Genomic DNA, 24,279 nt, shown 5'->3' with positions numbered 1-24,279 from the left:
TTTGGTTTTTTAAAGAGCTTCTCTTATAAAGCTGAGCATACCGGTTAGCTTTGATCCCAGTTGAAAGAAATCTTTGGTCTGCTGCCTATTCCCTGTGTATGTCCCTTACAGATGGGGTCAGATCAGTTTATTCTACAATAGGAGGACAAAAGCTTGGCTTAGGGCAGACATGGGTAAATCCGGTCCTCGAGGGCCAGAATCAAGTCAAGTTTTCAGGATTTCCCCAATGAATATGGATGAGATCTATTTGCATGCATGGCTTTCAATGCATATTCATTGGGGGAAATTCTGAAAACCCGACTAGATTCCGGCCCTCGAGGACCAGAGTTGCCCATGTCTGGCTTAGGGCCTCCTGTTTATTGACTGTATGTGTCTGGGCGAAGAGGATGGGTAGAGATTAGAGAAGGAACGTTTTGCTTATGTCCAAGGTGACCGATACTTTAGAAGGTGATAGTAAGTGACTACTTGAATGGGGATAGCATAGAATGTGAGCTGTTTTCAGCTGCAGTAGGGATTATGGTCACGCAACAACTTGCATGAAGCTTATTAATAAACACTGATATGCAAATGACTTGTTTTCATATGCTCAGGGTTATTTCTTTGCAAATAACTCCACTTAGGGTTAGATTCACACTTAACATTGTATTTATAGGAAACAAAATGTCTGGAACTCATGCATTATTGAAAAAGAAAAAAAAAAAGGTGATCTCAATAGTTAGGAATTTCAAAGTCATAAAATGAGCATGTGATTTGCGAGCTCTATCAACTGATTTTGCCCATGTTGTATTCAGCATGCCTCTTCTGGACACATCTGGCCAGATGAAATCTAGTATAGTAATTACAAACTAGAATGGTATCCAGAGGAGCACAACATACAAATAGTTATATATATATATATCTATATATATATATATAGATAGATAAATATATATACAGGTATATACAGTATATATATATATATATATATATATATAGATATATATATATATATATAGATAGATAGATAGATAGATAAATATATATATACAGGTATATACAGTATATATATATATATAACCACCTTGACACAATCTGATGAGGACCAGCCAGCATGGCTTAAGCAAAGGAAGATCTTGATTGACAAACTTGCTGCACTTCTTCAAGGGAGTTAACAGGCAGATAGACAAAGGTGAACTGGTCGACATTATATATCTGGATTTTCAGAAAGCGTTTGACAAGGTTCCGCATGAATGACTACTTCGAAAAATTGCAAGCCAGGGGATTGAGGGTGAAATACTCATGTGGATCAAAAACTGGTTGGCAGATAAAAAAACAGAGAGTGGGGATAAATGGACAATACTCGGACTCAAAAAGCGTCACCAGTGGAGTGCCGCAGGTGCTTGAGCCTGTGCTCTTCAACATATTTATAAACGACCTGGAAATTGGAACGATGAGCGAGGTGATTAAATTTGCAGACGATACGAAGTTATTCAGAGTAGTGAAGACGCAGGAGGATTGCGAAGACCTGCAACGTGATATAAACATACTCGAGAAATGGGCCGCGACATGGCAAATGAAGTTTAATGTGGATAAGTGTAAGGTGATGCATGTCAGTAACAAAAATCTTGTATACGAATACAGGATATCTTGTGCAGTACTGGTCAACAAGTCGATGAAGCCGTCCACGCAATGTGCAGCGGCAGTTAAAAGGGTGAATAGAATGCTTGGAATGATTAAGAAGAGGATCACAAACAGATTGGAGAAGTTTATCATGCCGTTGTACTGGGCCATGGTGCGTCCCCACCTGGAATACTCTGTCCAGCACTGGTCGCCATACTTGAAGAAGGACATGGTACTACTCGAAAGGGTCCAGAGAAGAGCGACAAAAATGGTTAAGGGACTGGAGAAGTTGCCGTACAATGAGAGGCTAGAGAAACTATGCCTCTTCTCCCTTGAAAAGAGGAGATTGAGAGAGGACATGATTGAAACTTTCAAAATAATGAAGGGAATAGTCTTAGTAGATAAAGACAGGGCACTCTCTAAAGTTAAAAAGGGATAGATTCCATACAAACGTAAGGAAGTTCTTCTTCACCCAGATAGGGATGGAAAATCGGCATGCTCTTCCAGAGGCTGTTATAGGGAAAAACACCCTTCAGGGATTCAAGATAAAGTTAGACAAATTCCTGCTAGACCATAACGTACGCAGGTAAGGCTAGACTCAGTTAGGGCTCAGGTCCTTGACCTAGGTGCTGCCACGGGAGTGGACTGCTGGACACAATGGACCACTAGTCTGACCCAGCAGCGACAATTCTTAGGTTCTTATGTAACAAAGAATCCAAAATGCTGCTGTTCACCTGACAATATTATAGAGATCTTCACTGGCTTCCCTTTGAAGCAAGGGTTATGTTTAAATTTGGAACTTTTTTGTTATAAAGCTCTTCAGGGACAAATTCCGGGATACTTAATGGCCCAATTCAGGTTTTTTAAAATACAAATCGCCCTTTACAGATTACTTCTATTTTTATTTTTCCATTGGTAAGAGGTTGTATTTATAAGAAGTTTTTACATCGATTGATCTCTTTTCAGGCTGCTAGTTGGGATGTTGAATTTCGTAAGTTGCTATCGACGTCATCTTTATATTTGCAATTCAGAAAATTATTGAAATCATTATCGTTTAACAAATTTATTGATAATTGAAAATCCAGTAATTTTATTTTTATAACTAAAAATTCTTGTTATTTTAACTATAAATTGTTTTCTGCAAATTTGTAAGTCACTGTTGTTTTACCGTCTCTTCACTTCCGCTATAATAAAACCCTTAGCGTGCATACACACTTCAAACTCCATGGTGCCATGCTCCCGCATGCGCAGTAGGACCCTGCGGCGGTTTCTCTATCGGCTTCCGTTCTCATGCGCATACGTGGCAATGGCTTCCCCCTCCCCCACCCCAGCCAATCTGTGCCTCGACGAACAGCAAATGTCCAGACCTCTAGGGGTCAAGGCACTGCTGCCAGTTGTACAGACAGGGTCTAGTGGCGTTTACCCAGCCCGAGGCCAGCCCAGCAGCACAAGCAGCCGCGGTTTCATCAAGCAGCCACGGGGCATTTGCTAGACCGGCCCAATGCTGGATAGGGGGAGAAGGGGTATTACTGGACAGGGAGGAGGTAAAAGTAATGGAGAAGGGCTACTGCTGGACAGGGGGGAGCAGGGAAAGGGTGCTGCTGGACAGGGGGGAGGTAAAAGTAAGGGAGAAGGGCTGCTAGCACCCATTAATCTAATGGGCTAAAATCTAGTGTGTGTGTGTGTGTGTGTGTATATATATATATATATACTGTTATTGATTATAGAAATATAATGTAAGTACAATTCATATGTTTTTAAGAAATTGCACTGTAACCTCTTTGAGTGTTCCTATGGTGGCATACAAATGTAACAATTGATAACATTAGGTTAGATTCTTGGCTTATTATGCGGAAGGATTGGTTTCCCAGGTCTATAGTACATATGCGTTATAACTAGCTTCTATGTCCAGTAGGGTGGTCCATAAGACTATGGTAAAAATTCAACCTTATCAGAACATGCCTCCACAAGTCTGAATATGTTCTACCTCATGTAGATAAGATATGGTTAAAATTTGAAGTAGTTTGGGACAAATTTAGAGGTTGCTCATATAATGCAGCTGGCTATTCATAACAATGTGGTAAAGTGGTTATAAACGGTTAATATTGATTGGATACTAAATAGCTATTCTTTGAAGCTGTTATTGACAACAACATTTTTATTGTTATTAGAATAACAACAACTTAACATTAGTTGCAGCAAAGCAGGAAGTTAGTTTAGTGATAAACAGGCAGTTCAAAACCGAGCTGATGTCGTATTTTAGGATAAAATCTTAGAGGTAAGAATGTCAAGACTAGAAGCAGTGCTGAAGTATGGCTAATAGGGAAGGGCACTAAAGAACTGTCCAGTTGATATCTTCCAACCACTGGAGATGTTCTTCGATTGATGATGTACTTACATACTGACAAAAAAGGCTGCTTTGAAAGAAGCAGCTCATCTGGCCATGTTCAAGGTCTTGGAAATTTGGCAGCATGCAAGAATGCCACATCACCAAATAGACTCAGCGATTTGCATAATGATGAAGCTTTATGATGAATTTGAGAAGCCTTGAAAGAATGTCTCGTCCATCTTTTTGATGCTGCTATTAGTGATGCTATACATACGCCGACAGGTTGAAAATGCTGGGGCTGTTCTCCCTGGAGAAGAGGAGACTTAGAGGAGACATGATAGAAACCTTCAAGATTCTGAAGGGCATAGAGAAAGTGGATAAGGACAGATTCTTCGAACTGCGAGGGACCCCGAGCAACAGGGGTCACTCGGAGAAATTGAAAGGGGACAGGTTTAGAACCAATGCTAGGAAGTTCTTTTTTACCCAGAGGGTGGTGGACGCATGGAATGCTCTTCCGGAGGTTGTAGTAGGCGAGAGCACAGTAAAGGGGTTTAAGGAAGGTTTGGATAGGTACCTAAAGGATAAAGGGATTGAGGGATACAGATAGCAGCAGAGGTAGATTATAGAAGTAGAGGTAGATTATAAAGGTCAAAAATTCACTTCACAGGTCAAGGACCTGGTGGGTCGCCGCGGGAGCGGGCCGCTGGGCGAGATGGACCCAGTGGAGTCTGACCCAGTGGAGGCAACTTCTTATGTTCTTATTAGTCACAATGAAAATTGAACAAGACAGACAATTTCTAATTATGCAGAGGCAAGATGTTTCACGATGCAACATGGCCAATAGTGACAGTGTACTTGCAAAGAAGGATAAAAAGAGCATGAGAAGAACGATTTAGTAAATTTGCAGGCAAAGGAGAAGCAGAAAATGTCATTGCTGGTAGTTTTATATAGCCAACTGCTGTTTCTCTCCCTCTGACTAGTGGATTATCTGATTCCAAGAATATTGCTGAAGTTGACTGACAGTTGTTCAAATCCAGATGCTGATTTTGAAGTCAGCAGAACCCCTTGCTCCAGTTCTCGGTCAAAACATCCTGAAGTTGCTTGAGCTTTAGATCATGTTGATTTGCCAGACAGGGGTGCCACATTTGTCGCTGGTGCTATTGCCAAAGCACTCGGCCATGATGTAAATGAAATGACATTGTCAAGAAGCTCACTCCGACGTTCACTCTGCAAGAACTGAGAGGAGGCAGCCACTCTGAAGGATGAATTCCTTGACGAAACAACAGATACTGCATTATTGCTGCATTGGGATGGAAAACTTCTGGACATTACTGGAAGTAAAGAAATGGTCAACAGAATTGCAGCACTTGTCACTGGCAATAGAGAAGAGAGGCTATTCGGAGTTCCAAAAATTGGCTGAGGAACTGGCAAACGGCAAGCTGAAGCCTATCTCACATTACTGGATGAGTGGAGTCTGTGGAGGTGAGTCCGGGGACTGCTGTTTGATACCGCTGTGAGTAATACAGGCCTGAAGAATGGTGCATGCACCTTCATTGAATCATCAGTAGGACAAAAGTTAGTATAGCTCACCTGTTGACATTATATGCTTGGAAGCATCTTCACCCAACTGTATGAAGTTAGTGGAGGACCAGAAGTTGCAGTGTTCCAAAGATTTCAGCAAACTTGGCCATAAATAGACCAGGATTCGTATGAAGTTATTTCAGATGACATGTTTGATCGCATGTTAATCATGTAACAGCGCTTGTTAGAGAATCGCAATTCCAGCAAAGGAAGACACCATAAATGTAGGCCAGGGTTAGGCACTGGTAGGTGCCTCTGGAGGCTCAGTTCCGGTGTCATCTTTTTAGGCGCCGGTAGGCACCTAGAAAATCATTTTAAAATGGCATTTTTTACTTAACTTAGGCACCAGTAGGCTGCCTAATGGCGCCTAATTAAGATGCTGTTTATAGACTATGGGCCTTAATGTCTTAAACTGTAAGCCACCCAGAAGGTTAGCCCATGGAGCAGGGTAGCAAAGACTAAGTAAACTTGGAAATTTGTTACCATTTTGGAAAGCCATTTGTAGGTCTGTGAGATTTATATGAACAGTGAGTTCGCCTGAAGCCCTAAAAAGATAAGGTTTTTTTCTTCCCTCCCAACAGAGAATTCATGACAGGTTTTCCAAGGTTGAGAAGAACATAAGAATAGCTTTACTGGATCAGACCAATAGTCCATCTAGTCCAGTATCCCATCTTCACGGAGGCTAATCCAAGTCAAAAGTACCAGGCAAAAACCCAAATAGTAGCAGCATTCCATGCCACTGATCCAGGGCAAGCAGTGGCTTCTCCCATATCTGTCTCAACAGCAATTTTTAGACTTTTCCTCCAGGAACTTGTCCAAACCTTTTTTAAAACCAGCTATATTAACCACTCTTACCACATCCTCTGGCAACGCATTCCAGAGCTTAACTATTCTCTGAGTGAAAAAATATTTCCTCCTATTGTTTTTAAAAATATTACTCTGTAACTTTATTGCATGTCCCCTAGTCTTTGTAAAACTTGATGCAGTAAAAAATTGATCCATTTGTACCCGTTCTACACCGCTCAGGATTTTGTAGACTTCGCTCGTATTTCCCCTAAGCCATCTCTTTTCCAAGTTGAAGAGCCCTAACTTCTTTAGTCTTTCCTCATACGAAATGAGTTCCATCCCCTTTATCATCTTGATCGCTCTTCTTGGAACCTTTTCTTATGCCTCCCCATTACCTTATGTTTGAGTGTCTGACAGGGTCTACAAAGAGATCAGATATTGCAGTTTCTCCATTTCAGAAGCCCTACATGTCACTCATCACTACTTTCCCATGTAGATGTTGGCTCCTTATTCCTCTAGATTAGAGGTCTTCATACCTCCTGTCTGACACGTCATAAATGTATACTTAAGCTAGAGTAAACAGAATAAGGATAATATGTGTCTGAATTACAGCTTGAATTTAAAGAAAATGTTTAGTAAGAAGCCACAAAGGATGTAATACCCAGACTGATGTGCAAATAGGAGACTGGCGATAGCTGGATATTAGTTCATGGGACACTTCAGGAAAGAACGGCTTTGACCTTTCTAATGCCTTTGTTTTGGCATTTACAACAGAAGTGATTCTTATCCTGAAAGTCAAACAAAATAAAATAACCTGACCTTAAAGGGCAGTCTTGCTTTCATTTTCACCAGACTACTTTTAACTTCCCTGGTCACAGAGGCTATGCTTAGTCTCTCAGCAGGGATAATGGACTCAGTCTAATGTTCAATTGTGATGCCACTGAGGCTCAGGGTCAAAAATATATTGAGAAAGGATAACTAGTTTCTAACAATAGTACAACCCTTAGGATAATGCAGTCATTAGGTTTGTAAGCTGTTTTAACAGGATGCAACAGTATAATTAGTATGCAGCTCAGTTTGTCTGGTAGGCTGTTATGTTATGATCATCAGGTTTTCTATTCCACCTTTACCTATTCAGTTCAAGGTTGGATTACATTACAATTTTCCTCTGAAATATAACTCCAAACTTAATTTAGAAATCTCAATAAATCATGAGAACCAGCAGGTATCAGATACTTCTTGACCCACAACTCTCACAAATTCAGTTGTATCCTCCTTCACAGCCTTCTCATTACATACCTCAGCAAAACAGCCCATGAGCAGGCTTAATTTGCAGCATTTCTCATGAAATCAAACATGTAATAGAAATATTATTTAAAAAAATATTCACTCCTTACACACACACAAAACTCCAGAGCTGACAGAGAAATTTTCACAGCAGTCGTACACCATTTCCTCACTAATTCCTTGTACTCTCTGCTCTCTAGCACACAGTAACAATCCTGGGGCTCTTAGTGAGACAGCTTCTATTAAGTGTAGCTTCACCCAAGCTTCCTACCTCTCTGTCTTTTTTATTTCCCTGCAACTCCCAGGCTCTGTGCATGGGCCCAGCCTCTGAGAAGCTCCCTCCTGCCTCTCCCCTGTAAGTGCTATAAATTTATTATTATTTTATCTTCCTGTTACAATGGAAATAGGGGGGAAAACAGAAGGAAGAGATGATACACATGGGTGGTGTAGTGGAATGGAAGGGCAGAGGTAGGGAGGAGATGGCGCACATGGATATATAGGAAGAGAAGACATGGAAAAAGTAGATAGATTTGAGAAGAAATCAGAAAATTGGAAGAAAGTTGAACGTTAAAAATCAATGCCAAAATGGATGTAGGACAGAAAATAAAGCAGAGAAAAACAGCAATTGGATAAGAAGGCCTTGGAAACAGTTAAGAGCACAGACAGAAGGAAGTCCAACAAGAGACTGGGAAAAGATGAATAGAAAAACAAAATCACCATACAACGAAGGTAGGAAAAATGATTTTATTTTCAATTTAGTGATTGAGAAGTGTCAGTTTTGAGAATTTACATCTGCTGTCTATATTTTGTACTGTTCAGGAAGAAATTACAGGTTCTTTTACTAAGCCACGTGGCAAATTCTTCAAAGTCCATTCAATTTCTATGGGCTTTGGAGCATTTACCATGCCAGCCTGCACTGTTGGGCTTAGTAAAAAGGGGTGTGGTCTGATATTTGCATAGGGTTTATCTGTGTTCTGCATATGTGACCGAAGCTAGGTATTCTGATAGGAATGAAGGTTGAGAAGATTTATTGGTGTTATGACCCCAAGTAGGAAGATATTTATCAGCTCCCTTCAGCCCTTTTGAATCCAGAATGGCCCTCACTTAAAAATTAGTGGAGACCACTGCCCTAGGGTTACCATATGGCTCCAGAAAAATGAGGATGAATTGAGACTTCTGGGTTTTACTTTCAATACTTTCAATAGAAGTAAAACCCGGATGTCTCAATTTGTCCTCCTTTTTCTGAAGCATGTCCTGTTTGGTTTCTCACTGAAAAGACAATAAGCATGTGTTATAGATTGCCTGTACAGGTTTCAAAGTTCATGGAAATGACGGATAAAAGATCTGTTATTTACATGTGATATTCTGAGGGTTGTACTTAATTGAGTTTTTTTTTTCTTTATTTGCTAGCTTTGTTTTGGTTGCTTAGAAATGGATATTGTCTGATTATGTTGTTTGGTTTGCCTTCACACTGAGGAAGGCACTAAGCCATGTGCTATTGGTTTGCCTTTACACTGGAAAAAAAAAGCACTCAGGGCTCCTTTTACTAAGCTGCGATAGCGTTATTTTTTTTTTTTGATATTTAAATTTTTATTGAAAAAACTTTTGTGTTTTACACGTAGTAGAAATGATACAATAACAACTATACAGCATAAGCTATGAAAATCAAGTATACTCAATATTTGAACTATGTCTGTGAAATAACCAGTCAATCCTACTACATACAACATTGTGTATTATCACATAGCAACCCCAGTAAAGAAACCCCCACTGTTCCCACAAAATCAAATGTCTCATCATCATTGTCCCCCATTCCCCCCCTTCTTGATCCCCACACACTTCTGGCAGGCAGTAATGCAAATAACATTAGGAGAACCCTTATAAGGTCTCCAGGATGTTCTCCAGTTTATTCCAAGTAGACAAGTAAGGAATATATACATGTCGCCTCTTGGCCAGGGCTATTTCCATCTTGCCTATCGAAACCAATCTATTTACCCATACAGTATGAGAAGGAGCTTCAGCATTCTTCCAATGATTGGCAATAAGACATTTCGCTGCTGCCAAACCCCATCTCAAAATTTTTGTTTGCCAATATGTTCCCCTATCATTATATAAGCCCAAGAGGCAGGTCTGAGGAGACACCTCCACCCGTTCACCCAGACATTCAGATAGACGACCAGACACATAATTCCAAAATGCTTGAATGATCCCACATTCCCACCAAATATGCATAAAGGTTCCCTCTTGCAACCCACATCTCCAACACAGTTCAGATGTACCAGGATACATTTTGTGTAAACGGTCTGGTGTATAGTACCATCTTGTTAATACCTTATAAGCATTCTCCTGTATCAATGCACAGGAAGAGGCTTTATAGGTCTCCCTACAGACCGTCTCCCAATCTTTAGTCGACATCCTAATCCCTAAGTCCTTCTCCCATCGTTTCCGAAAAGAGTAAGCATTAGGTAGGTATCCCCGCCTATATTGGTATATCACTGACAATGGTTTCGGAACTCTCTGCAACACCAGCCAAAGATTTTCCAGTGGTTCCTTTTCAGTGTGCCGCCCCGACCCCCAACCCTGGGCCATCATAAAATGTCTAATTTGTAAGTATGCAAAATAGTCATCATCTTTTAATTTATATTTCTGCTGAATTGTAGGAAAGGACATAATGCCATCAACCCCCAACAGATCTCGAAATACTCGGATCCCTTTTCGAAACCAGCTTTGAAAAATTCGATTATCTCGGCCTGCTGGAAATAAAGATTCAGCAGTTATACAGGCCAATGATGAGACCATTGCCCCACTGCCCATCTGTTTTCGCATTTGATTCCATAGTCGTGCCAAGTGTTGCACATAAGGATTTGATATGCTCTGAACCCATCCGCTCAGCGATCCAGAGGACCATAACTTATCTTTCAAGGGTTCCTCTTTACTATTTAGTTGTTCCAGGCGTATCCCACTTTTATATTCCCCTATTTCCCAGTCTAGCACTAATTTTATTTGTGCCGCTTGATAATACCACACCAAATTAGGTAACCCTCTCCCCCCTACCTCCCTGGATGCCCACAATAAAGTTTGGGAGAGTCGTGGAGATTTTCGGTGCCAAATAAAGCTACGTATTTCCCTACTCAGTCTCCTTAAGTCTCCCAAAGGGACCGAAATAGGCAGGGTCTGAAAAAGAAATAATAGCCTAGGAAGTATATTCATTTTAATTACCGCTATCCTGCCCCACCAAGACAACCACAGACTGTGCCAACGTTGTAAATCAGTTCTAATTCTACGATATATAGGCAAATAATTAGTGTCGTATAGTTTTCGGCTATCTGAAGGGATAAAGATCCCCAAGTACCTAATTCCTTGCTCAGCCCATCTGAAAGGGAAGGTGTCCCGCAACGCCTCTACTTCGCTCCGTGTCAGTGTCAAGTTCAAAATTTCAGTTTTTTCCAGATTAATTTTAAACCCTGAGATCTCCCCATAAGTATCAAACATCTTTAGGAGATGTGGTATAGAAACCTCAGGCTGTCCCACATATAAGAGTATATCATCGGCGAACATCGCTATTCTATGTTCTTCCCCCCCAGTAATAATCCCAACCAGAGATGCATGTTGTCTAATGGCTAATGCCAGGGGCTCAAGCGACACTGCAAACAGCAAGGGAGAGAGTGGGCATCCCTGTCGAGTTCCCCTAAAGATAGGAAAGAAATCGGTATACGATTGATTTATCCGTAAACAAGCTCTAGGCTCAGCATAAAGGGCTCTAACCCTTTCTCCAAACAAGCCTCCTATTCCCATTCTTTCCATCACTTCCCATAAGAACCCCCAAATGACCCTATCAAATGCTTTCTCAGCGTCTACAGATATCAATACCGCTTTGTCTTGACCCTTACCCGTTTCCCAAAGTAAATTTAAAGTTCGTCTAATATTGTCACTCACTTGTCTCCTCTGTATAAATCCCGCTTGGTCTTGATGGATCAGAGATGGTAAGACCTTTCCCAACCTATGAGCTAATACCTTGGCCAATATCTTTGCATCTTGATTTAATAATGATATGGGTCTATAAGATCCACAGAGTAAAGGATCGCGTCCCGGTTTAGGTAGTAAAACTACCCCTGCCTCTCCCATTGTAGGAGGTAACCTGCCTCCCGTAGATATACCGTTAGCTATCCTGACCAGAAGAGGCCCCAGTTGCGTAGAGAACTGTTTATAGAATCTGCTAGTATACCCGTCTAACCCTGGGGATTTTCCATTCTTCAACCCGCCTATCACCCCCACGATCTCCGAAAGTTGTATTGGTTCCCGTAAATACTCCTTATCCTGTTCTGATAACTCCGGTAATTGTAATGAGTCCAGAAAGACGGACTGCTTTCCCCTTTCCCACGACTCCGGACGTCCATATAGCTCAGCGTAAAAAGCTTTGAATTCTCTTTGAATTGCCGAGTCCGTGACTCTCAACTCCCCTCCCACTTCTCTTTTAATTCGTGTAATGGAATTTCGTGTTTGTTTAATCCGGATATATCTAGCGAGTTGCGCACTAGCTTTGTTACTGTGTTCGTATATATTAATTTGAAATCTCTCACGCATACGTTCTGTTTCTTCCACCTGAATCTGATATAATTCATCTCTAACTCTCTGCAATTTTGTCAATGTTTGTGAATCCCCTGTAGTTTGATGGTGCATTTCCAACTGGGTCAATTGAGTTCTTAAGTGGAGAAAGGCTCGGGCTCTCTGCTTTTTGAATCTAGCCCCCATTTAATAAATTCTCCCCTGACTACCGCTTTAAGAGCATCCCACAATATAGCTTCAGATACTTCCCCATTATCATTCAATGTTAAATACTCCTCAATAACATTTTCCACCGCGGATATCACTTGAGGGGAACTCAACAGGGATTCGTTAAGTCTCCAATATCTACCTCCCCCTTTATCTATCAGATCTTCGCATTTCAACCAAACCGGCGCATGATCTGATACATGCATCGGTTCAATCTCTGCTGCTCGCAGTCCACCTGTTTGGTTTCTGTGAATCCATATCCCATCCAACCTCGTATAAACATTTTGTGCATGTGAATAAAATGTATAAGATCGTTGGACACCATGCAGCAGGCGCCAACCATCTATCAAGCCAAGTGAACCCATTAAAGCCCGTAATGCAGCAGCAGGTTTTTTAAGCGATCTGCGCCCACCTCCAGAGTGGTCAATTGTTGGTTCTGGAGGGATATTAAAGTCTCCTCCCAGATATATCGCTCCCTGTACAAATGTTCCCAGGACACCTTTCAATTTTTGGTAATAAGCCTCCTGACCCACATTAGGACCATAAATATTGATGATGGTCAGAGGGCGACCCTGAAGAACACCCTGTATTGCAAGACACCTTCCCTCTCCATCTTTGTATTCTTTTTCCACCTGCAATCCCAAGCCCTTTCTCACCAGAATAGCCAATCCCCCTGCCCGTTTAGATTCTCCCTCCCCCTGATGGGTCCAGAGCATATCAAACCTAGGCCTATGAAGCAATGAAACATCCCTCTGCCTTAAATGTGTTTCCTGGAGAAGGCAAATATCCCATTTCATCCTATAAAGTTCACGGAAGACTATACTCCGTTTACCTGGGCTATTAAGCCCATTTACATTCCATGATCCTATGATCAGCCCCTGATCCATCCCTGGAGACCTCCCTGTACCCGAGTTCCCCCGCCCGCCAGAAGTTATTCGAACACCCCTTCCCCTCCCCCCTCCCCCCCTCCAATTAGCTGATTCTCCATGTTTCGAATCAGCCATAGTGAGAAGTGAGTCATACCGAAAAGGCCCTTAAATACACATCCCTCGTTGCTTAACCTCCTCATTCACCTTATCATACAGTCTAACCTCCCGTAAAGGGCATACTTTTATAATTAACCCATGCACAACAAGGTATCTAATTAAACCATAAATTCTACGTAGTGCCACCTCTAAAATCATTTGAAACATCTGTATCCGCAATCACGGAATCAACATATAGTGTTCAGTGGAAAAGTAGGCCGCCTAAATGCCGTTGTCAGCATAGGCGCCCTGTGTGCCACCAGGTCAGAGATGACCTAAAACAAATGTCTAAGATCTGTGCCGTTACTTGCGTCAGGTAGCTGAGGTAGAAGGTCGGCTATCATCCACAGTGTGTAGGGGTACCGTCGCTCCCGTGTCTGGTGTTAGATCACTTCGATTTCTGTCCGGTGAATCTGAAGGTCTCCGGCATCCAAAGTCTTTCAGAGCTATCCATGCATCCATCACAGTTTCTACCTTCCTATGTGTCCCATTTATTGTGAATTGTAATCCAAAGGGAAAAAGCCACCGGTATCTATATCCTTCAGCCCGTAAGAGCTGTGTAACTTCACGAAATGCTCTGCGCTTCTGTAGCGTTGCCAGGGCCAGATCCTGGTACACCCCTACTTTCAGCCCCTGCCAGACAAAATCAGGGCGACGTCGTGCAGCTTGCAAGATTTTTTCCTTCAGTTGGAAGTCACTGAAACAGGCTATTATATCACGATTGCCTGGACCTTTTGATTGTCCCAGGCTTCTGTGTACCCTCTGCAGCTCTATCACAGATGTTACCCTGGAGCCTTCGTCAGCCAGTAGGGCCTTACAGAAATCAGTCACCACTTCTCTGGCATCTTTATATCTCTCCAGATCCGGTACTCCCTTGAAACGTAAATTGTTTCTCCGGGAGCGATTTTCCAGGTCTTCAACCTGTTTCTTCAGATCTTCCAATTGTGTTACTGCAAAATCTACTGCCTCTGAGCGTTCTTGCACTGAGGTCTCCACGTGGTTCATCCTCCCCTCCACCACTAGAACTCTGCCATTCAATTCACCTACTTCAGTACGCAGCTCCCCCAGCGCTGTTTTTACATCCGTTCTCAGCCCCACCATTTCAGCTTTCAGCTCTTTGAACCACGTTTCAAGTTTCCCTTCCATAAGCTGGTCAGATGGGGGATTGTGAGCTCGGGGAAGCGCAGGCAGTAAAGACCCGTTCGGATCCGCCATCTTAGGAGACACCGTCGGGGAGCAGGAGACGTGCGATCGAGTTTTCACTGTTTTAGTGTTTGTAAATTTAAAGTTCTCTAGTCTCCTTCGATTCGCCATAAAATCCGCGTTTTAAATTTTCATCCAGCGTCGCGCACCGCAGCTTGTTAAGCAAGATATTAAACTGGAACCGCGAGCCCCATCAGAGCTCCGAGTTTAAGCGGCCATCTACAGTGGTGACGTCACTTCCTCCCCCTGCGATAGCGTTATTAGTGCATGCGGAATTACCCTGCGCGCTAAACCCACACTATGCGGTTAGAACAAATGCCAGCTTAATGTTGGCATTAGCGTCTAGCATGCACAGAAATTCAGTGAGTGCTAAGCGCGTGCTAAAACCACTATCGCAGCTTAGTAAAAGGAGCCCTAAGTTATTTGTGAGTGAAATTCTGAAGGTTGTTCTTGATATGTTTTGCGTATGAACTAGTTTCCATGTTTATTTTACATTTGATATACCACACTGGTAAAAGCATCTATGCAGTTTACATTTTTATAAAAAAATGAAAGAAAAAATTAAATAAAATAGGAAAATAGAACTACATAATCAACAGTAAAGGAAGTATAGAAATTAATTGTGGGTGCCTAAATTCAGATTGATTTGAACAAGGCCTGTAATGATCAGAGTCATTAATCTGTCAGCCAAAAGCATCCATGAATAAAAATGTTTTCAAATGACTTTTAAATCATTCAGGATTAGATTCCATTCAAATGTGGTTTGGAAGAACATTCCTGAATTGTGGACCGTTGTCTGAAAAGATATGATCTTGGATAGATGCATATGTAATATGTCTATTAGATGGAATTGTACGTATGTTCTGCTGAAGAGAATGAAGTATACGGGATTGTGAATAGGGAATTAGATAAATTTTCAGTATAAGAAGGGGACTAAAATATCACTGGCATTGAGCAGATGTTTGACTTTCTGTGCACAGTGCACAGCTCAGAATGCCTCACAAGTTGGGGAGAGTGTGGAGCAGTGGTTCAGCACTCTGAGGTTGTGGGTTCAAATCTGACACTGCTCCTTGTGACCCTGAGCAAATTACTTAATCCCCATTGCTCCAGGTACATTAGATAGAGTGTAAACCCACTAGGACAGATAAGGAAAAATGCTTGAGTACCTGAATGTAAACCACTTAGGATATAAGTGGTATATAAATAGTATAAATAAATAAATACTTTTATCTATGTTTATTAAAATAAAAATACCTAAACCTCTGGAAACATATGGACCCAACACGGTCCATGTTTTGACACAAAAGTCTTCTTCAGGGGTCTCTATTGGTCCTAAATGCAAACTTGTGGATTAAATAATAAACGTAAACCTCTGCGCTGTTTCCAGAGGTTCAGGCCCTAGACATTTTTATGTGGATTATCTATTTGTTATAATAAAGTCTTCATCTTGGACATCAGCTCTCCACAATTCCTTTGCTTTTTGGTCGTGTCTCCTTTGTGGAGGGATCAGGGTCAACCTTTCTTGTTGTTCTTCTCTATAAACCTGCCCCTTTCTCTCTCAGGCCCCTTTGTGTGCAAGATGGTGCCCTTCATTCAGACCACAGCCATCGTGGCCAGCACCCTGACCATGACGTGCATCGCAGTAGAGAGGTACCAGGGAATAGTGTACCCACTGAAGATGAAGAAGAAGTACACCAGTAAGAGAGCCTACAAAATGTTAGGTATGTCTCCAGATCACCAGTGGAACAAAATATAATAGGGTTGTGGATTCACATTCCGATTCACTGTAGACTACACCAGTTAGGGACTTGGGAAAATATGTTCATATACCTAACAGAAGCTGGAGAAAATGCAGAGTAGAGCAATATAAATAACCGAAGTCCTAGATAATATGATCTATGAGGTAGTTTGATGAGTTGAATATACTGAGAAGACTGAAGTTAGGATGACTGGATAGGATTAAGGGGGCTACAGTGAGGACGGCAGGTGGTCATTTTATACTTCCACCTGGGGGAAAGGACAGTACATCAACTCATAGGCTTTAACGGCAGCAGGAGAGACAGAGTTTTGACATTAGGAAGAATATTCTGACTGTGAGGATAAGTCTAGCACTGGAATTTGTTATCTGGGTTTGGGAATTTGTTATCTGGGAACATAAGAATAATCTTACTGGGTCAGACCAATGGTCCATCAAGCCCAGTAGCTCGTTCTCACAGTGGCCAATCCAGGTCACTAGTACCTGGCCAAAACCCAAGGAGTAGCAATATTCCATGCTACCAATCCAGGGCAAGTAGTGGCTTCCCCCATGTCTTTCTCAATAACAGACCAGGGTGCTGGATCATCTGGCACTGGAGATTTTTAAAATTAGGTTGAGGTACCTGTCTGGGATGATTCAAGATATAGGAGACCCTGCCTGGAAGCAGGATGACAACTTTGATGGCCTCTCAGAGTCCCTTGCAACCCTGTTTTAACAGCTCTGCCCCAGAATTGCTTCCATCAAGAACACATATACTAAGCACTGATTAAAGATTCCTTATTTCAACTATACGTTGCCACTTCCCATTAGCAGAGCATTAGACGACAGGATGTAACAGGGTCTAAGTTTGTTGGGTTGGGCAGTTAGTTTTCCAAGGGATGCTTTAAGATGTTAGCAAAAGACATTTGACAGCAGCAATCGACAGCTATAGGTTGGAGCTATGAGATGGCATTATTTGATTTCTATAGACCTCTCTAAAGAGTTTGTAGTTACAGTAAAGACAAAGTTAGCATATGACAGCAAACAGCATTTTTGAAAGTGTGCAGCATATTAAAAGTGCCCCCGTGTGAAAATTATGGAAGGAATTCTATAAAGCGGGGCCTAGAGGTGAGCACCGTCAAAGACACGGGTAGGCGCCTATGGACACTAAGGCCCCGATTCTATAAACAGCATCTAAAACGTAGGCGCTGAGGAACTCAGCACATACCATATAATAATAATAATAATAATAATAGTTTATTTTTATATACCGCCATACCCATGTGAGTTCAAGGCGGTTTACATTGAGTTACATTAGGATCTGCATAGACAGGCAGATTTACAATTATTTGTCAGAATTACAGAGTTGTTATTAGAATTACAGATTTGTTATTAGAATTACAGATTTGTTATTAGAATTACAGAGTAACATAGTTTCAATTATTTATCAGCTTAATTTGAACTAGACAGAGGATGCGGAAAGAGGGGAAGACTGTCAGTCTAAGTTAGACACCGTTTATAGAATCACACCTAGCAGCGCCTAAAGTGGGCTTAGGTGCCAGCAGGCGTCCTAACCGTAGGCGCATCCTATGTATGCCAGGATTTTCTTGGCCTAAATACCAGCACCTAAGTCCAAAACAGGTCCGCGATCTGCCCCCCTAACCATGCCTACTTTCTGGTAGGCGCCTACTGAGTTAGGCACTTGCCATTCAATTCATTTTAATTTAAGCCAGTTATGAGGTGCTAATTGCTCGTTATCAGTTCCAATTAAGCTTTTTAAATAATTAAGTTAGGCACCTAGATCAACTAGGTGCACAAATCTAGGTGCCTAACTTTAGGCTTTTTTTTTTTTTTGGTAGAATCTGGGCCTGAGTGCTATTCTAGAAAGTAGCACCTAACTGCAGCATGGACATGCCATGGGCTTTCCCCCCAGGTAAGTTTATAGTTTACAGAATATCGTAAACCATGTGTATCACTTGACGCACCTAGTTAAGCCAACTTACGCCTACCATTGACATAGCATAAGAGGGTGTGCCTACATATGGACGTGCCAATGCTGACCTTACACTAGTATTGTAAAATGGAATCTTGGCTGTTAGGAGCCATGCTGTTATAGACTTAATCACTGTTGATAATTGACAATTAGCACCTCATAATTAATGCAAAGTGCACTTAATTGGATGTTAGGAACCTAGTCCAAGGCATCTATCACAAAGTAGGCGTGGTTAGAGAGTGAATCGTAGGTGTGTTTTGTATGTAAGCACCTATTTTGATCTTAAGCACTGGACCTATGGCCCCACCCCCAGGCCCACCAAGTTCCACCCAAGTCACGCCCCATTCTACCCTAGCCCCACCTCCCACCTCTTCTCGTGCTTGGAGCCGTGTCGGGAGGGCATCTGCGCATGCGCAGATGTGACGTGATGACATCACACGTAAATGCGCATGCATGTGACATCACTGCATTGCATCCGTGCATGTGCAGATGCCCACCTGCAGTCCCGAGCCGGAAGCTTTTCAAAACCTGGAAAAGCCATCCGGACTCCCAGACAGTCCTTGAAAAAGAGGATATGTCCAAGTAAATCCGTACGTCTGGTAACCCTACCCAAACTCCGCCAGCTGAAGATCTCTCTGAAGGCACCCAGAAGCATCTGTGCTCAGCTCAGAAGTCGGCAGCTAACATAGTAACATAGTAGATGACGGCAGATAAAGACCCGAATGGTCCATCCAGTCTGCCCAACCTGATTCAATTTAAATTTTTTACATTTTTTCTTCTTAGCTATTTCTGGGCAAGAATCCAAAGCTCTACCCGGTACTGAGCTTGGGTTCCTACTACCAAAATCTCAGTTAAAACCTACTCCAGCCCATCTAAACCCTCCCAGCCATTGAAGCCCTCCCCAGCCCATCCTCCACCAAATGGCCATATACAGACACAGACCGTGCAAGTCTGCCCAGTACTGGCCTTTTTTAGTTGCCAACACCAGCACCCTTTGTGTATTCAGTTTCTGAGCATGTGTGAAAACTGAGCATGTGCAGAGTACCAGCATTGCCAGTTCCGGAAGCAGCTGCCGGCTGCCAAGCTGAGCACAGGTGCTTCTGGGTTTTATTTAAAATTTTATATACCACATAACAGCCAAAAAGGATCCAAATGATTTACAATATATATTTCACATCTATTAAGAAAAGAACTCCATTCAAAATTAGAAAAAGAATAAAAGCAATAATTTTTTTTATTCATAAAATTCAATCTATAACAATCAAAATATCAGTAGTAAACCATAACTAATACATACAAACTGAAAATTTTCTTTAAAAAAAAATCAATAACTGCATAAATACAGATTGCAGTCCCAAATTCATTTCTTCAGTTCGGAAAAAGCCAATTGAAAAAAATGTGCCTTCAGCTGGGGAGGCTTGGGGATCCTACAAGCTACCATAGCAGTGTGCCGCTGTTGGCCACCCTAGACCCACCCAGGTCTACCCGCTGTTGTCCACCCAGGTCACTGCTTATGACCCATCTAGTTCCTGCCTCCTAACACAATATGCAGTTAGCATGTGAATTAGTGCACGCAAATAGTCATGCCACTGTGGTAACTGATAGCACGCTTCTGTGGTAGAGGTAAAGGTGCCCTAATGCACATATTTCCAGCTTAAAGCACTTTAATAAAAGACCCCCTAAGACCCGAGGAGGAACAAATATAGATCTAAAAATGCAACGGGTTCATATTTGCAGTTGTGTATTGTAAATAATAGGCAGCCTTACAATTTGTTTCTAGAACTGTCCCACAATCAAGTCAATAATGCAAACTTCTGAGCTGAAAATTGCCTTGCTGCTCTTACTGCTACTTCAGAGGGAGCCAGCAAATCAATCAATAATAAATTTGGCAAGCTCTTTTTTTTTTTTTGTGCTGCTTAACCTTGTTACTCCTAACATAAGACGTAAGATCTTGAGGGAACAACAGATGTTGATGGTCATGTATTTCTGCTGTAGAAAGAAATTTTTATGCCTGAGACTAGTGGCTGTTTTAGTGGACAAACTGAGCAAGGAAACAGCTGCGTAACGGTGGAAGAAAAAAAAAAAAAAAAGAAAGAGAAATCGATCAGTCTGAATCATGATGTAATATGTTATTTCTTCTTTAAGGGTTCGTTTGGACAATAGCCATCATTGTTGGGTCACCCATGCTGCGTGTGCAAACTTTGGAGGTAAGGCAAAGGTTCGTGGACTAGAGCTTCAATTGGTATTCCCTCTTTGACCTCCCCCCACCTCCTCTCCCATTGCAAAGGACCTTGACTCAAGGAACTGACAAGTTTCATTTGCATTGTTATTAGTAGCATGTGTTTTTGGATCAAATTCTGCTTCTTATTGGAGCGGAAGTGCTGAGAACCAGGGCAACGGGGTTTGATTCCCACTGCAGCTCCTTGGGATTCTGGACAAGTGTCACTTAACCTAGGGTTACCTGGACATGCCCTCTTTTTAGAGCAGTGTTCCCCAACCCTGTCCTGGAGGACCACCAGCCAGTCGGGTTTTCAGATCTGCACTCCTATCATCTTCATTACATGTAAATCTCTTTCATGCATATTCATTAGGGCTAACCTGAAAACCATACTGGCTGATGGTCCTCCAGGACAAAGTTGGGAACCAGTGTTAGAGGACTGTCTGGGTATCCAGGTATTTTTTTTAATAGGATAATATGTAGAAATAAAACAAAAACAAAGGAAAAAATAATACCATTTTTATTGGACTAACAATGTAATTTACGATTAGCTTTTGAAGGTAATCCCTTCTTCCTCAGGCAGTTGATCTGAGGAAGAAGGGGTTACCTTTGAAAGCTAATCAATGGTATTATTTTTCTCCTTTACGTTTTTGTTTTATTTCAACATATTACCTTGAAGAGTGATCTAAGGTCACTACTACTCCTACTACTATTTAGCATTTCTATAGCGCTGAAAGGAGTACGCAGTGCTGTACATTTAATATTCAATAGACGGTCCCTGCTCAGAAGAGCTCACAATCTAATTTGGACAGACAGGGCTTCTCAGGGTTAGGGAGTGTCTGGTAGAAGGAATGATACAATGGGCATAAGCATCTGACAGTGAGTGGGAGTTGAAAGCAGCTTCAAAGAAGTGGGCTTTTAGTTTGGATTTGCATACTGCTAGAGAAGGAGCATGATGTATTGTCCACACCATTTCACTTTAGAATGGGGGTTAAGCTGGCTCTCCCAACTCCTCCCACCTACCTCCTCCCCAACTGCTGTAATTCAATTTTTGGGCAGCTAGCAACAGTAACAAGGTGAGTTTGCTGCTGCTGGCCTGCGCTAGAAGTCCCTGTGTATGCAAGTCCTGCCTACACAGGAACAGGAAGTTGCTGTAGAGAGGTGGCTTCTGAGGCAGGCCAGCAGTAGCAGGCTCACCTTGTTGATGCTGCTGCTGGCTGCCCAGAGACTGAATTACAGCGGCTGTGGAGGAGGTAAGTGGGGGAAGTCAGAAGCTAGAGAGAGAGGTTATGAAGGGAAGCAGCATCAGAGGTCGGAAGAGGGGCTGGAGAATCAGCATGGAGGGGGGGCTGGAGAAACAGCATGGAGGGAGGGAGGGATAGAGAAACAGCATTAAGGGGCATGGAGAAACAGCATGGAGAGGAGCCAGAGAAACAGCATGGAGGGAGGGATAGAGAAACAGCATTGAGGGGGGGAGTTGGAGAAACAGCATGGAGGGAGGGAGGGATAGAGAAACAGCATTAAAGGGCATGGAGAAACAGCATGGAGAGGAGCCAGAGAAACAGCATGGAGGGAGGGATAGAGAAACAGCATTGAGGGGGGGGCCTGGAGAAATAGCATGGAGAAAGGGAGGGAAGGAGGGCTGGAGAAGGCCTGGACCCTTTTTTATATTCCATCATCGCTGAAAAATTTCTAGCTTTTAAGCCCACCCAATTCCGCCCAAACACTCTCTTGCGAATTAGACAAATCAAGAAGTAAAACATCCTAATTCTGTGTTTAAAATATCGCAACTTAGATATTTTTGCACATCTGCCAATCTGTGCCTCTTTTGAAAATGAGTGCCATAAACACTTATATGGTGTTTTTTTTACCCTCCTCATGTGTATGGGTAGTTTTGCTGGAGTAATTTTCAAATAGAAAGTACCAATATGTGCTTATTTTCACTTCAAAAACCTGACAAAGATGGCATAGTAAAAAGTGTGCAGTGTAGCACAGATGGTAATTTAAATTCCCCAAAACAGCACAATAATGTAACCCTAATTGGATAATAGCCAGCGTTTTTGATTGTAGCACGCTGTGGAACCTTGAGATTTTCCTTCCGTCAGTCTTAGCAGTCTATGTCGGTCCTTTATCCGCTTTATTTTTCCCTCAAACAATCTCTGCTCCTGACGAAGTGGCGAAACAGAGCTCTGTCGAGTGGTGATTTATCGAGTGGTGATATTTATAAGTGATCTCAGAGTGGTGATATTTATGAGTGATGTTTGGATAGTTTTGCAATGTAATTTACCTTGGCTATTATGCGTTTTTGAATGCTTATTGACTGAAGTTATTTATTCGCTATTTATTGCTTGATGTGTTTGTGTGATTTGTGTGACTGTGGCACTTTAAAGTCTTATGTATGTTAGCAACAAAAAAAACCCTTTATATTTGGTGCTAGAGATTTTTTATAATCCTCTTTTTCCATATGAACATTCAGTGAGGACTTGCATTTGCACTTTATATTTATATTGTCCCTTGTTTTGTCAAACTTTATTGATATATATACATTTGTATTTTATGGATTATTAGCAAGCACTGTGCACTTTGTATTTTTTCTACTAAGTATTTACCTTTCATCACTTGCACTTTATACATAGGTACTGTTTTTGTCTACTGTATGGTCTACTATTTTATAGCACAACTTATTTATTCTCTTATCTATTTATTCCTGTATTTATTAGGTGGGTCTTTATTTATTAGGTGGTTCTTTAGGGAGTGTATATATGTATTAAGCCTCTACAACCCCTTCTCCTTGGTGCAAAAGTCTATTGTGTTTGTTTTGGGAGTGTGATTTGATTCACACATTTATCAATTTCGTATGGACTACATGATGTATGAGGCTATTCTCATTTAGACTATGGTCTGGTGCTGGTCACCTTTTGAGATACTGCCTGAGCCAGAGGTTTACGTTGATTCATCAAGGGCTCATATTGATGTCCATCATTTACTAAACTAAACTAAACTAAATCTTGGGTTTATATACCGCAACATCTCCACAGGTGGAGCTCGACACGGTTTACATGGTTAGGGAAGGAACAGAACTCCAATAGATTTATAGAAGTAGGTAAGAAGAGAGGTTAGGTGTGATAATACTAGGGAGGGGATGAGGTTACGTTTTGGAGAAGAGCCAGGTCTTCAGAAGCTTACGGAATGGTAGAAGGGGGCTCAAGTTGCGGAGAGGGGAAGGGAAACTATTCCATAACTGAGCGATTCTGAAGTGGAGGGAGGAACCGAGTTTACCAACGAGGGAGATACCTTTTAAGGAGGGGAGGGATAATTTTAGTTTTTGCGTGGATCTAGTGAAGAATGGATTTGAGGAATTCCAGGATAGAGGATTTGTTTCACTCCTTTAGACTTCTTTCTTCCAAGGACAAGGTGTGTTAGCCAATTCTTTAGTGTTGTTATAATTTAAATTCCCAGCATGTTGCTATATCAGTGGGATGGGTTTAGAGCTGTGACTTTCTATTCATGTTATAGTTTCATAAGCATATGGGAATAATTTTTTTATATAATTAAAGAATAATATCTGCTTCCAATTATGCCAGTTCCGCTGATATAAACTCACCTTCTCTTGTGCATATAAGCACAATAAGTGGTGCAAAGCGCTCAGAAAATGGCTACAACGTAGCTCTTTGTGCAATTTCTTATTCAAAGACAAGACAGTACAATTCTCTATCATCACACTTGTTATACATAATATTATAAGAGGAG

General features: G+C 41.7%; 1 protein-coding gene across 1 annotated transcript in view; it reads left to right on the top strand.

Moving 5' to 3' along the window:
* QRFPR (pyroglutamylated RFamide peptide receptor) overlaps window positions 1-24,279 on the top strand; it is a 108,976-nt gene that overhangs the window by 58,196 nt on the left and 26,501 nt on the right. The window contains exons 2-3 of the mRNA XM_033947373.1: window positions 16,146-16,304; window positions 20,457-20,518. Of these exons, the coding sequence (XP_033803264.1) occupies window positions 16,146-16,304; window positions 20,457-20,518 (221 nt within the window). The remainder of the gene's footprint in view (window positions 1-16,145; window positions 16,305-20,456; window positions 20,519-24,279) is intronic.

This window comes from Geotrypetes seraphini, chromosome 6, assembly GCF_902459505.1.
Source record: "Geotrypetes seraphini chromosome 6, aGeoSer1.1, whole genome shotgun sequence".
Taxonomy (NCBI): domain Eukaryota; kingdom Metazoa; phylum Chordata; class Amphibia; order Gymnophiona; family Dermophiidae; genus Geotrypetes; species Geotrypetes seraphini.
Note: the sequence above shows the minus strand (reverse complement) of the source record. Positions and strands in the feature narration are given on the sequence as shown.